The following is a 10,969-nucleotide window of genomic DNA, read 5'->3' as shown; positions in this document are numbered from 1 at the left end:
GGTTTAGAATAATAAGGTGAGAAATGGGTCTATTCTGAGTTCATCCTGCACTGCAGCAGCTAATAAAGTCCATTTAATCCCAAAAACGCTTTTCTTTTAGGCAGGCTGGAGCAGAAAACAACTCACCTTTCTCAAGTTGTACAGTAATGTCACATGTGTATGAAGGTGGATCAAACAAGCTAATCTTAAATGTCAAAGTAGAGAGGAGCCTAGTAGGCCTATTTATTTTCATTCATTACACAATATGAATAAGCTATGCAGACAGTTGTAAAGAAAGAACATCTTTTTCTTCTGTTCTCTACTTGTTATAGTTACACAGTATTAGGGGTGTGGGCTGTATTAAAAGTATCCACTGTTCTCCCATGCTCTAACACACAGTAACGATGAAATGTGTGCTGTTCTCACATTCTTCCTCTGTATGTACACATAAACAACAAGGCAGGGAAATATAAAAGGAATTTATTTTATTGTTCAGTGTACATGCTCACATCTGAAACAAACTTTACGTGCTCTCCCACCCCGCAGACATCTACACATTTATATTCATAGCGGCAAGTGCTATGTAGCTCCACATAGGGGACACAGGAAGTGACATATAACACCTTCATGCGGCGTCAGAACCGCGTAGCAAATTCACAGCCGCACCGGCAGAGCTCGAGAGTATGCAACTCAGCCAGCTCACACGCGGACGCGCTACAAGTGCGAGGGCCCGCCCAACGCTGCTTGCAGCTTCAATTATATATGCTTCCTTTAGGCAATATTATCAGGAAATATTCCATAAACTTCCATTTTTATGCAGATGATACTCAGTTATATCTATCAATCAAGCCAGATGAAACTCATCAGTTAGCTAAACTTCAAATGTGCCTTCAGGATGTTAAAACCTCGATGACCCGTAATTTTCTAATGTTAAAAATGGATAAAACTGAAGTTACTGTTCTAGGGCCCAAGCACCTCCGTCACGCATTATCTAAAGATATAGTTTCCCTTGATTGCATCGCCCTGGCCTCCAGCATCTTGGAGTTATCTTTGATCAGGACATGTCTTTTAAGTCTCACATTAAGCCAATTTCCAGGAAGTAATATTGCAAAAATCAGGAACATCCTGTCTAAAAATGATGCAGAAAAACTAGTCCATGCATTTGTTACTTCTAGGCTGGATTACTGCAATTCCTTATTCTCAGGCTGCTCGAAAAAGTCCATTAAAGAGGTGGTATTATGCTTTTTGGCTTTTCTCCTCTCCTTTATAGAGTTACATATCTTTTTTGTGCATGTAACAGGTTTGCAAAGTGAACAAGCCCAAAGGGAGTTCCCACCTCCCACAGAAAGCATTGCTCTGAACCGCTTGAAACAGCTGGTTTGTAGTCCAGCCCTTCAATTCCTTTACTTGTGACATCACAATGAAAACGCGTCATAAAGCTTGCCAAGCGGCTAGCAGGGGGACCATAGTGCCAACGGTTGTTCTTTAGCTGCAGTAATGTTACCGGAGGCTGCACAGCAACACAATGGAGGTTAACCCTATCTGCTAGCACGTCGTCCAAAAGGCCGATGTGCGCCGCTTTAGGGTTAACCGGTCAACATGCATATAATCAATAACTTTAGGCACATACCCTGGTTGGGGTAAGAGGAATATACTTAGGGGGGCTGTCAGGAATAGTTAGCTAGCTAGCTAACGTTACGGTTAGCTCCCCCAGGCCCAGTCACACAGACCACTGCAGCCAACACAGCAGACATGTCCAGCAACAGCTGATAATGCTCGTACCACTGTTATTCTGTCAATAAATTCTCAGTAATGTTAAGTTTTAGCCTAAATCGAGACACATCTGGCTCGTGATGTAACATTACAGAATATTCTTGGTTTGTGAAACTTAAAGTCACTTTGGAAGAAATAAAATATATAACAGTGGTATGAATTGAAACATTGCTTTATTATTATCATTAGGCTAATATAAATAAGTATTTGCAGGAATTATAGTATATGCGCAGCTCCGCATTAAGTCAAACGCACCTGTAAACAGGCCTGCTTGGCATGTAACATATAGCATTTTTCATGATTACAGTTGAGCACAAGAAAGGTAGAACAAGTTTTTAAAGCCCCTGAGCTAGAGGAGATACGTTTTTATTACCAATAATACTCCCCAGGCTACATAACATTGTGAAAGACACTAAGTATTTCAAATATTTACCCAAAATAATTAACATAACACAATATATTACACTGGAATTTCTATGGTGTTAAAATTGCAAAGAAAAAGAAAAAGTATCAGTATCTCAGCAGATGTTTTTTTTGGAAGTGGTTTTTTTTCACACAGAAGGTGTAGATTGTGGAAGCTGTTTTTAACAGTGATAGTGCCACTGAAAGAGTAGAAGACAGGTGGAGGTCTTCACACCGTATGCCTTCAAACGCAGTGTTTAGCTTCCTGTTGTATCAGTGCTACTCCTTCACATATGGTTATTAATCATTTTGTTTCGATGTGTACTGTCTACTTAGCAGGGGAGAGTGACCTCTGCTGGTTAAGCTTACACATTGCACGAATGTATGAATGTGACTAAAATAAATAATTACTGTCTTAAGCTCCATTTTTGTGATCTTAATCTGAAGTTACAAGTCACCAAACTGTTTTGTATTTTTATAGGCCAACAGTATTTTTAAATAGGCCTATTTTTTTTTTTTTTTTTTTTTTTACATATGTGCGGAAGCCAGACAGGCTGTGCAGTGAGTAAACCAAACTTCACTTAGCTTCCTGTCAGTCTATCGATCGCTTTTCGTTTGAAACGAAATTACCAATTGAGTACACAGGCATCTTAATTTATAATTCAATTCATTTTTAAATTCAATTAAAAAAGGAATAATGATAAAGGTAACTGCCCAAACCTTAAAGCGGGCTGTTTTTTTAATTTTTAATTGTTTGCGTTTTTGGTTGGAAAGAAATAGTAGATTTACATTGTTGTCATTTTAGAATTACAAATTAATGACGTATCAATTATATATATATATACATAGACCCCGGACCCATAAATCGCGTACACGTGCATTGACCAATCACATGTCGACATTTAGTTCCGTATTTTGGGACTTGTCAAGCTGTGATTGGTTGCAACCAGCAGCCACCATTGAAAGTGTATCTGCTGCTCATCGTCTCAGTGTCAGTGTCCGCCGGTTATGAGAACAAAGATGGAGATAATTCAACCTATCCTCTTTTTTGTCAAATCACTGCTGTTTCTGCTGCTGTGGTCAAACTGTGAAGGAACTGGAAGAGAGTCGGAGCTCAACTATGTGACCTGCGGCTCACTTGTCAAGCTGCTCAACACCAGACACAACGTTCGCCTGCACTCCCACGATGTCAAATATGGCTCAGGTAACGTTAACTTCACTTAAACAGAAACTTTTATTCAAACACTTTTAGCTTTAAACCGCGATAACGAATAAGATACAACGGCTTGTGTTTGTCTCCAGCAGCAGCATATTTTGTGTATAGAAAACGGTATTAAATGTAACTTATTGCAGAATCAGACAATTTAAAGTTGCCTTATCTGCAAATAAACCAGAAAACATACAAAACGGAAGGCTTTCCGTGTTTTGTCTCTGTGGCAGCCCTCTGACGTTATTTCTGAAAAATGTCAACCTGTATGACAGCTGCTCTCGCCATCCAACGTTTGTTGAGGTGGAACAGGTTACTTACAGGTGAACAAATACTTGAAATTAAATCGAAACAAATATTATTGTTCTACTCCGAAATTAAGAAAAGCTGCTATTAATTTATGAAATGTGTTAAATGGTTTCTAAGGGGCGTTTACATTTGTTCTTTCTGTCAATGTAGTTTGGCATTACGTTTTCTCCATGCATGATAGCAGTGTGTAGGAGCCAGTTAATATTTCCAGAGGCCGGATTACATGTCACTGCAGTCTGCACAGATGTCATTCTTTTACTTCTGATGAAGAAGATGGATTGCAGGATAAAATTGAAAGAAACTTAACAAGCCTCATTGGTCAGAAAATAATTTTTGTAGACTCTATTTAGATTTCCATAATTGCCAATAATGCACAAAAAAACTCCAATGTTACAAAAAATCTTGATTAACATAGGGCAAAGCGGCAACTGTTTCAGGACCCCAGATCACCAGGGGCCCCAAAAGCTAAGTTCCTGTCAATTGGTGGAAGTAGTTTGATTAACTGTGAGATTGTTGAGGAATTAAATCACTAAAATACAAGTAATGATTAGCACAATTGAGCAAGAATAATAAAATACCTGTACCACCTGCAAGGCTTTCAGCTTTATGCCTATTTAAATAATACAGGTTTTCGCATACAGCTATGGACTGCCATTGCTAGATCAACAATAATAAAAGGTCTTAATGACTCTTAATGAAAAAAAAGAAGAGCTGAAAAGCCATTATGGAAAAGTACGTTTTAAGATGAGATTTGAATCCAGCATCTGAGTCAGCTGGTCTGATGCTCAGAGGAAGGCTGTTGTGGAGCCAGTTCAGCAAAGGCTCCATTAACCTTTGTTTTTAACCTGGACTCTGGAATAGTTAGAAGACCCAGCCTGGCAGACCTGAGGGGCCTGTTTGGACAGTACGGTGTGGACAGGACCTTTTTTATGTTATCAAAACCACTTTAAAATAGATTCTAAAAGAGACTAGAATCCAATGCAGTGAAGCCAAAAGTAACGTGAAGTGTGAGAATCAATTAGTTTTACTGACTTGTCTAGCTGCTGAATTTTGATCAGTTTGGAGTTGCGCTATAGCTATTGTTTAGGCAAGTAAACAAGGCATTCCAGTAACTGAGGTGGGAGGATGAAACATGATTTTATAAAAGCATGTATCATTTTCTGTGTGACTACTATATTTACATGTTGATCCACGCTCAAGTCGCTGTCCAAGTTAACACCCGGATTTTTGCAGCTGTCTTTATGTTGAGAGTGAAGAGGCTGTATTTGTTCTTATGTGTTGTGATGATGGAGTATCTGTCCAATCTGTCCAAAACTGGTAAGCGATCACACTAGTGCCATAGTCCAGCCTAACCATGCCCGAGCCCGCATCTTTAAGCGGGCCCAGTCACGGAGTGATCACACTAGTCAAAAGAACTGGACTTTGGGGGTTAATCGTATTTGGGCATGGTACGGATCGCCTAGTACATAAAAGAATGATCGCCCTTGCACATAAAAGAATGATTCTCAGTGTCTTCCTCACAGTGAGAAATACATCTTACACTGGTATCGGATCAGTACTCTCTACCGATACCCAAAGCCCAGATATTGGTATCAGGACTGAAAAGGTTGGATTGGTGCATACCTAATTAATATATTAATATTATATAATATTAAATGAACATTATACTTTTTATGTGTTTAAGTTTGAATAATAGACATACAAGTTCCTCCTCCAGGTTATGGATAGAGCCTCTGCTTTGGACAGATGTAGATTTAGGCAGAGCCAGGAAGCCATTCTGCCAACATGTGCTCCTTCTGGCCGCCTCCACCTGAGAGCAACACGCTCCCCTTGTTCTGTTTTACATCTCTTTCACTAAAATTTTTGCTCCGTAATCTTGTTTACATAAAGTGTGGCATGTGTTGTGTGGACGTAGCTGTCCCTGGCTCAAAAACTACTACTAAGTCCCACATTCCACAAGTCGCAATACACCAATCACAGGAGAGTTTTCTGTGATGTGTTTTCACTCATCACTGTGCTGCGTGATTAATGTTTTTAAAAAGCTGTGTGGCTGTTTCAAGGCACATGCCTGGTGTCCAGATTGTCTTTAACATCCATTGGTATATTCCATACAAGGCGCCTTATTTAAGCTGCTGTAGCTGCCTACCTTTGCTGCTTCCTCTGCAAGCTGCTTTGCAACCCACCGCCACCCCAGCTCCTCCTTTCAGGCCACAGAGTAATCATTGACTAATCAATTTCTTTTTTGTTGTCATTGATACCTGCTCTGTTCTGAACCTGCTGGAGAGAGGGGCTTTTTGCTGCTGCTGTCTCTGCCTCGGGCTATCTGTGTATGCACATGAAAGGCCTATATACAATTTAAGTCAGAAGTTTACATACACCTTAGCCAGATGCATTTAATCTCAGTTTTTCTCATTTAATCTTTTCTAAAACATTCCATGTTTTACAAAGTACAAGGTTGTTTATTTGTCATTATACAGCACAAGGCTGCATAATGAAACAAAATTTGTAGTTCCTTCGTGCTACACACAACACATTTAATTGTATAAGTGTAGGCCTAAATTAAAATATGGTAACAAATAAAATAAAATAAAACAATATAGTAATTTATATACATATATACAAACCTGTGTAACTTAGGCTACACCCCGAACATTCCACAGTGCATTTTTTGAATTTGCTTGGGGTGAATGTAAACAGCATCATCCAGGTGATGGAATGAAAGTTTCATCTTCACAATAAAACGTCTGACATTTGGGAAACAGAGTCCATCTTGACTGCGATTGTGCACCAAGCATCATCGATGTAAAACACAAGAGTCCACCTCCTCTCTTCTTGCCTAACGCTGGCAGCTCGGAACATGGACCACCTGCCAATGTTGATGGGGCAGGTCTGGCTGATGTCTTGAGATGTTGCTTTAATATATCAACATCATTTTCTTCCCTCATAATGCCATCTATTTTAAGTGCACCAGTCCATCTTGCAGCAAAGCAGACCCACAACTCCGTGCTTCACGGTCAGGATGGTGTTCTTTGGCTTGCAAGCCAAACCCTTTTTCCTCCAAACATATCATTAGGGCCAACAGCTCAATTTATGTTTCATCAGACCAGAGGACAATTCTTCAAAGATGTTTGTACCCGTGTTGCAGCTGCAAACTGTAGTCGGGCTTATTTATGGTCGTTTTGGAGCAGTGGCTTCTCCCTTGCTGAGCTGCCTCATATGTTATGTCGACATACAGTCGTATATAGATACTTCTATTCCTGTTTCGTCCAGCAGCTTTCCTTTTGGATTTAAAATCAAGTCCCCATTATGTAAATCATTACATTTTAGGGTGAAGACTTAGTTTAATGTTACGGTTAAGTTTATGTTAAGGTTAGGGTTTGGCAAATAGTGCTCCTGGTTAGGGGTAGAAAATGAATGTTAGCCTAATGCCCTCTGAAGTGATGGAAGTGTGTGTGTGTGTGTGTGTGTGTAGGCAGTGGACAGCAGTCTGTAACTGGAGTGGAGAACGCAGACGATGCCAACAGTTATTGGCAGATTCGTGGGAAACCCAATGATCCGTGTCAGCGTGGGGTGGCCATCAAGTGTGGTCAGGCCATCCGCATCACACACATGAAGACTGGCCGAAACCTCCACACACACCACTTCAGCTCCCCCCTGTCTAATAACCAGGTCAGACAGCAACACACACACAAACACAAACGCACAAACACACAAATAAGATCTATCAGGATACTCACATATTACTTGTTAGAATCAGAATCAGCTTTATTTGCCAGGTATGTGTACACATACGAGGAATTTGACTCTGGATTGTACATTGCTCACAGTGTGCTTACTTATACAATAATAAAATCCAACACAGGCTACAGTATAGAGAACACATATGTACACACTAGAAACAAAAACAATATAGACAGATTGAGACAATGTTGCAATGAGCAGAGTGTAAATGATGCAGGAGTAAAATTATTATTATTACGTACATGTTGGAGGTGGATGAGATATACAGGTGCATATACACATACATGAATACATGTACACAGTGCTCTGGAGCACAGTGCAAAGGATGCTGGAATAAATAAGTATTTTGTGCAGGTGTTATGTACTTGAGGTAGCTGGATTTGGTAAACAGTGTATACAAAATAACAATATGAACAGTATGAACAGCTCTCAAATAGAGAATGATGAATAAATAATAAGTGGTAACCAGTAAACAGGTGCTGATTAGAGACAGAGTTACTGGGTTATTGCACAGGAATTGTTCCTGACACTGTGAGTCAGAAATCAGCTGTTTATCAGAGTGATGGCTTGTGGGAAGAAACTGTTCCTAAGTGTTTTGGTTTTGGCGTACAGTGCTCTGTAGCACCTACCAGAGGGGAAGAGCTGGAACAGGTTGTGTCCGGGGTGAGATGGATCTGCAGTGATGTTTCCTGCCCGTTTCCTGACTCTGAATGGAGGGCACCATTCTGAAGGACTGTCCGTTGTAGTCTGTCTCTGTCCTTTTTTGTGGCAGATCCAAACCAGACAGTGATGGAGGTGCAGAGAACAGACTGGATGATGGCTGTGTAGAACTGGATCAGTAGCTCCTTAGGCAGGTTGAGCTTCCTGAGCTGACGCAGGAAGTACATCCTCTGCTGGGCCTTCTTGATGATGGTGTCATTGCTGTGCTCCCACTTTAGGTCCAGGGATATAGTGGATCCCAGAAACCTGAAGGATTCCACAGCAGACACAGGGCTGTTGAGTATGGTGATGGGGGGAAGAGTGGGGGGACTCCTCCTGAAGTCCACGGTCATCTCCACAGTTTTGAGCGTGTTAAACTCAAGCTAAGATCAACCTCCCATCTGTAGGCTGACACACATCACTGTCCCGGATGAGGCCGATGACCACTGTGTCGTCAGCAAACTTCAGGAGTTTGACAGATGGGTCCCCTGAGGTGCAGTCGTTGGTGTAGAGGGAGAAGAGCAGTGGGGAAAGCACACACACCTGGGGGGCGCCAGTGCTGATAGTCCGGGTGCTGGATGTGATGTTTCCCAGCCTCATCTGCTGACTCCTGTCAGTCAGGAAGTCTGTGATCCACTGACAGGTGGAGGCTGGCACAGTGAGCTGGGTGAGTTTGGTGCTGAGGATGTCCGGGATGATGTTGTTGAACGGCAAGCTGAAGTCCACGAACAGGATCCTAGCATATGTCTGTCCCTGGAGCATCGAGGTGTTGCAGGATGTAATCCCAAATTGACTACATCATACACTGACCTGTTAGCCCTGCAAGGGCTGTAGTCATTTAGTCCATAGAGGGTTTTTAGGGGATAGTAGGTGTTTTGGGGTTAGTAGGATACACTTATTGTTGTTTTGAGTCTGCATGTGGGATTTGTTGACAAATTGTTGCAATAAAGGGGGCAGCACAGTAGATTTTAACTCTAGGGACCCCTAGCAGATCTTTTTGTTTGCCACTACTGTCACCACTGCACACACCTTTTCTTTTCTGCTGCCCCTGCAGGAGGTCAGCGCCTTTGGAGAGAACGGTGAAGGTGACAGTCTGGATGTGTGGAAGGTGCAGTGTGACGGTGTCTACTGGGAGCGCGATGAGGCTGTGCGCTTCAAACACGTGGGCACCGATGTCTTTCTGAGCGTGACAGGCGAGCAGTATGGCCACCCTATTCGCAGCCAGCGCGAGGTGCACGGCATGAGCTCCCCCAACCAGCACAACTGGTGGCGCTCCATGGAGGGTGTTTTCATCCAGCCCAGCCAGGAGCCACAGCGCCACGATGAGCTCTGACATCATCACTAGGAGACACAAAGCATGTGCATTCCTACTCCTGTGGTGCTTTTATAGCTTGCCTGGACCAAATTTGTAAATCATGTGAAATACTGATAATGATGACTTGAAAAAATGTTTTAAGTTTAAATTAGCTGTTTCAAAGGACAAGATAAACTTATTGTGTTTACTGAAGACGTGAGAAAACATTTAAATCTTCCCCCAGTGGTAACCCCTGTCTTTTGTCCAGCAGGTGGCGACAAATCACCAAGAAACAAATACATTTGTTGGCGCAATTTTCTTGTTATTTAGGGGTTACAAACCCTTGGGTCATACAGTTGTCTGATTGTTTTATTGTGTGTTTTCATGTCCTTGTATTGATACTGATTGGATTATCCTGGTGAAATAAAGTAAACTAATCAAGAGGTATCAATAAACTGCACATAGATGGTGGTAGAAAATATAGTTACGTTAATTTTGTTCAGTAAACTCTGACCATAAGACTTTAGTGATCTTCAGAGGGAAAATTCACATGTTGCACCAGCACAACAAACAGACTAAAGAAGTAGGAACCTGATCCAATAAAATATCATGCCTCAAATGACATTTTAAATCATCATCAATAAATCTTATTTTTATCAACCAATACTTTGGATCATCTGTGCAGAAATGAAGTAGTGCAGCTCTGAAAGCCTTGTAGAGGTGGAATTATTCCTCAGCTAAGAGTCATAAGTAGAGATAGGTTAAATAGGCTACATCACATAAATAGTTAATATATAGTATGTGATGGAATAAGTTATGAAATATAGATCTACTACTAAAAATAATGAACAAATAGAATATTTACTCTGGATGGCAAGAGTAATGCTTATTAAAGCTTTCAGCAAAGCCTTGATGCTACCTTTGACACAAATTTCCAGTAGACGGTATAAGGTTTTGTTTCATTTAATACAATGCAATACTTGCCTAAATATCATGTTTGAAAAAGTTGGACCACAACAGCTTTAATATTTCTTTGTATCAATCATGGGGTTAACGGCCCGATTTGTTTTGTGTCAGGACTGTTCTTATTTCTGCTCTGTGAAGGTCCCTTCAGCACGTGGAGCCAAAACAGGCCGTGTCAAAGGGAGAGCGTTGATTACCATAATCATCATCATCATCTCCTATTTTATCCAGCGTCCTGCATCTCCTGCATCCCCACCGGCTGCCGCTCAAATATGCACATATGAATTCAGTGGATATAAAAGCTCAAACAGCCGGTGGGAACACGGATTCAATATGGACACTGTGGTTATGTATTTGAATTAAACTAGTAACTGGTAGAAACCTGCAGGGCTGCGTACCATGGTTTTACACCATTGTGTAATGTCAGGCTGCCTGTTTCATTTTATTTTTATTTGATAATTGTAAATTAATGTCCAAACAAAACAAAAACCAGTAAATTAACCTTCCATCCCGTTATGGAAGTAGCTTGACAATCTTTTCTTATTACTATATATATTCATGTATATCAGCCTTTTAACTTGGTGTAGGTAAGCCTGATAAAT

The 10,969-nt window shown here is 41.0% G+C and overlaps 1 protein-coding gene across 1 annotated transcript; it reads left to right on the top strand.

Annotated features, from left to right (window-relative positions):
- The first annotated feature begins 3,071 nt into the window (after positions 1–3,071).
- On the top strand, positions 3,072–9,883 carry sdf2l1 (stromal cell-derived factor 2-like 1). The gene is made up of 3 exons (XM_046045130.1): positions 3,072–3,358; positions 7,143–7,339; positions 9,165–9,883. The coding sequence occupies exons 1-3, from the start codon at positions 3,163–3,165 to the stop codon at positions 9,441–9,443; spliced, it is 672 nt and encodes a 223-aa protein (XP_045901086.1). The 5' UTR covers positions 3,072–3,162; the 3' UTR covers positions 9,444–9,883.
- Positions 9,884–10,969: the final 1,086 nt, after the last annotated feature.

The sequence above is a fragment of the Micropterus dolomieu genome, linkage group LG03, assembly GCF_021292245.1.
Source record: "Micropterus dolomieu isolate WLL.071019.BEF.003 ecotype Adirondacks linkage group LG03, ASM2129224v1, whole genome shotgun sequence".
Classification (NCBI taxonomy): domain Eukaryota; kingdom Metazoa; phylum Chordata; class Actinopteri; order Centrarchiformes; family Centrarchidae; genus Micropterus; species Micropterus dolomieu.
Note: the sequence above shows the minus strand (reverse complement) of the source record. Positions and strands in the feature narration are given on the sequence as shown.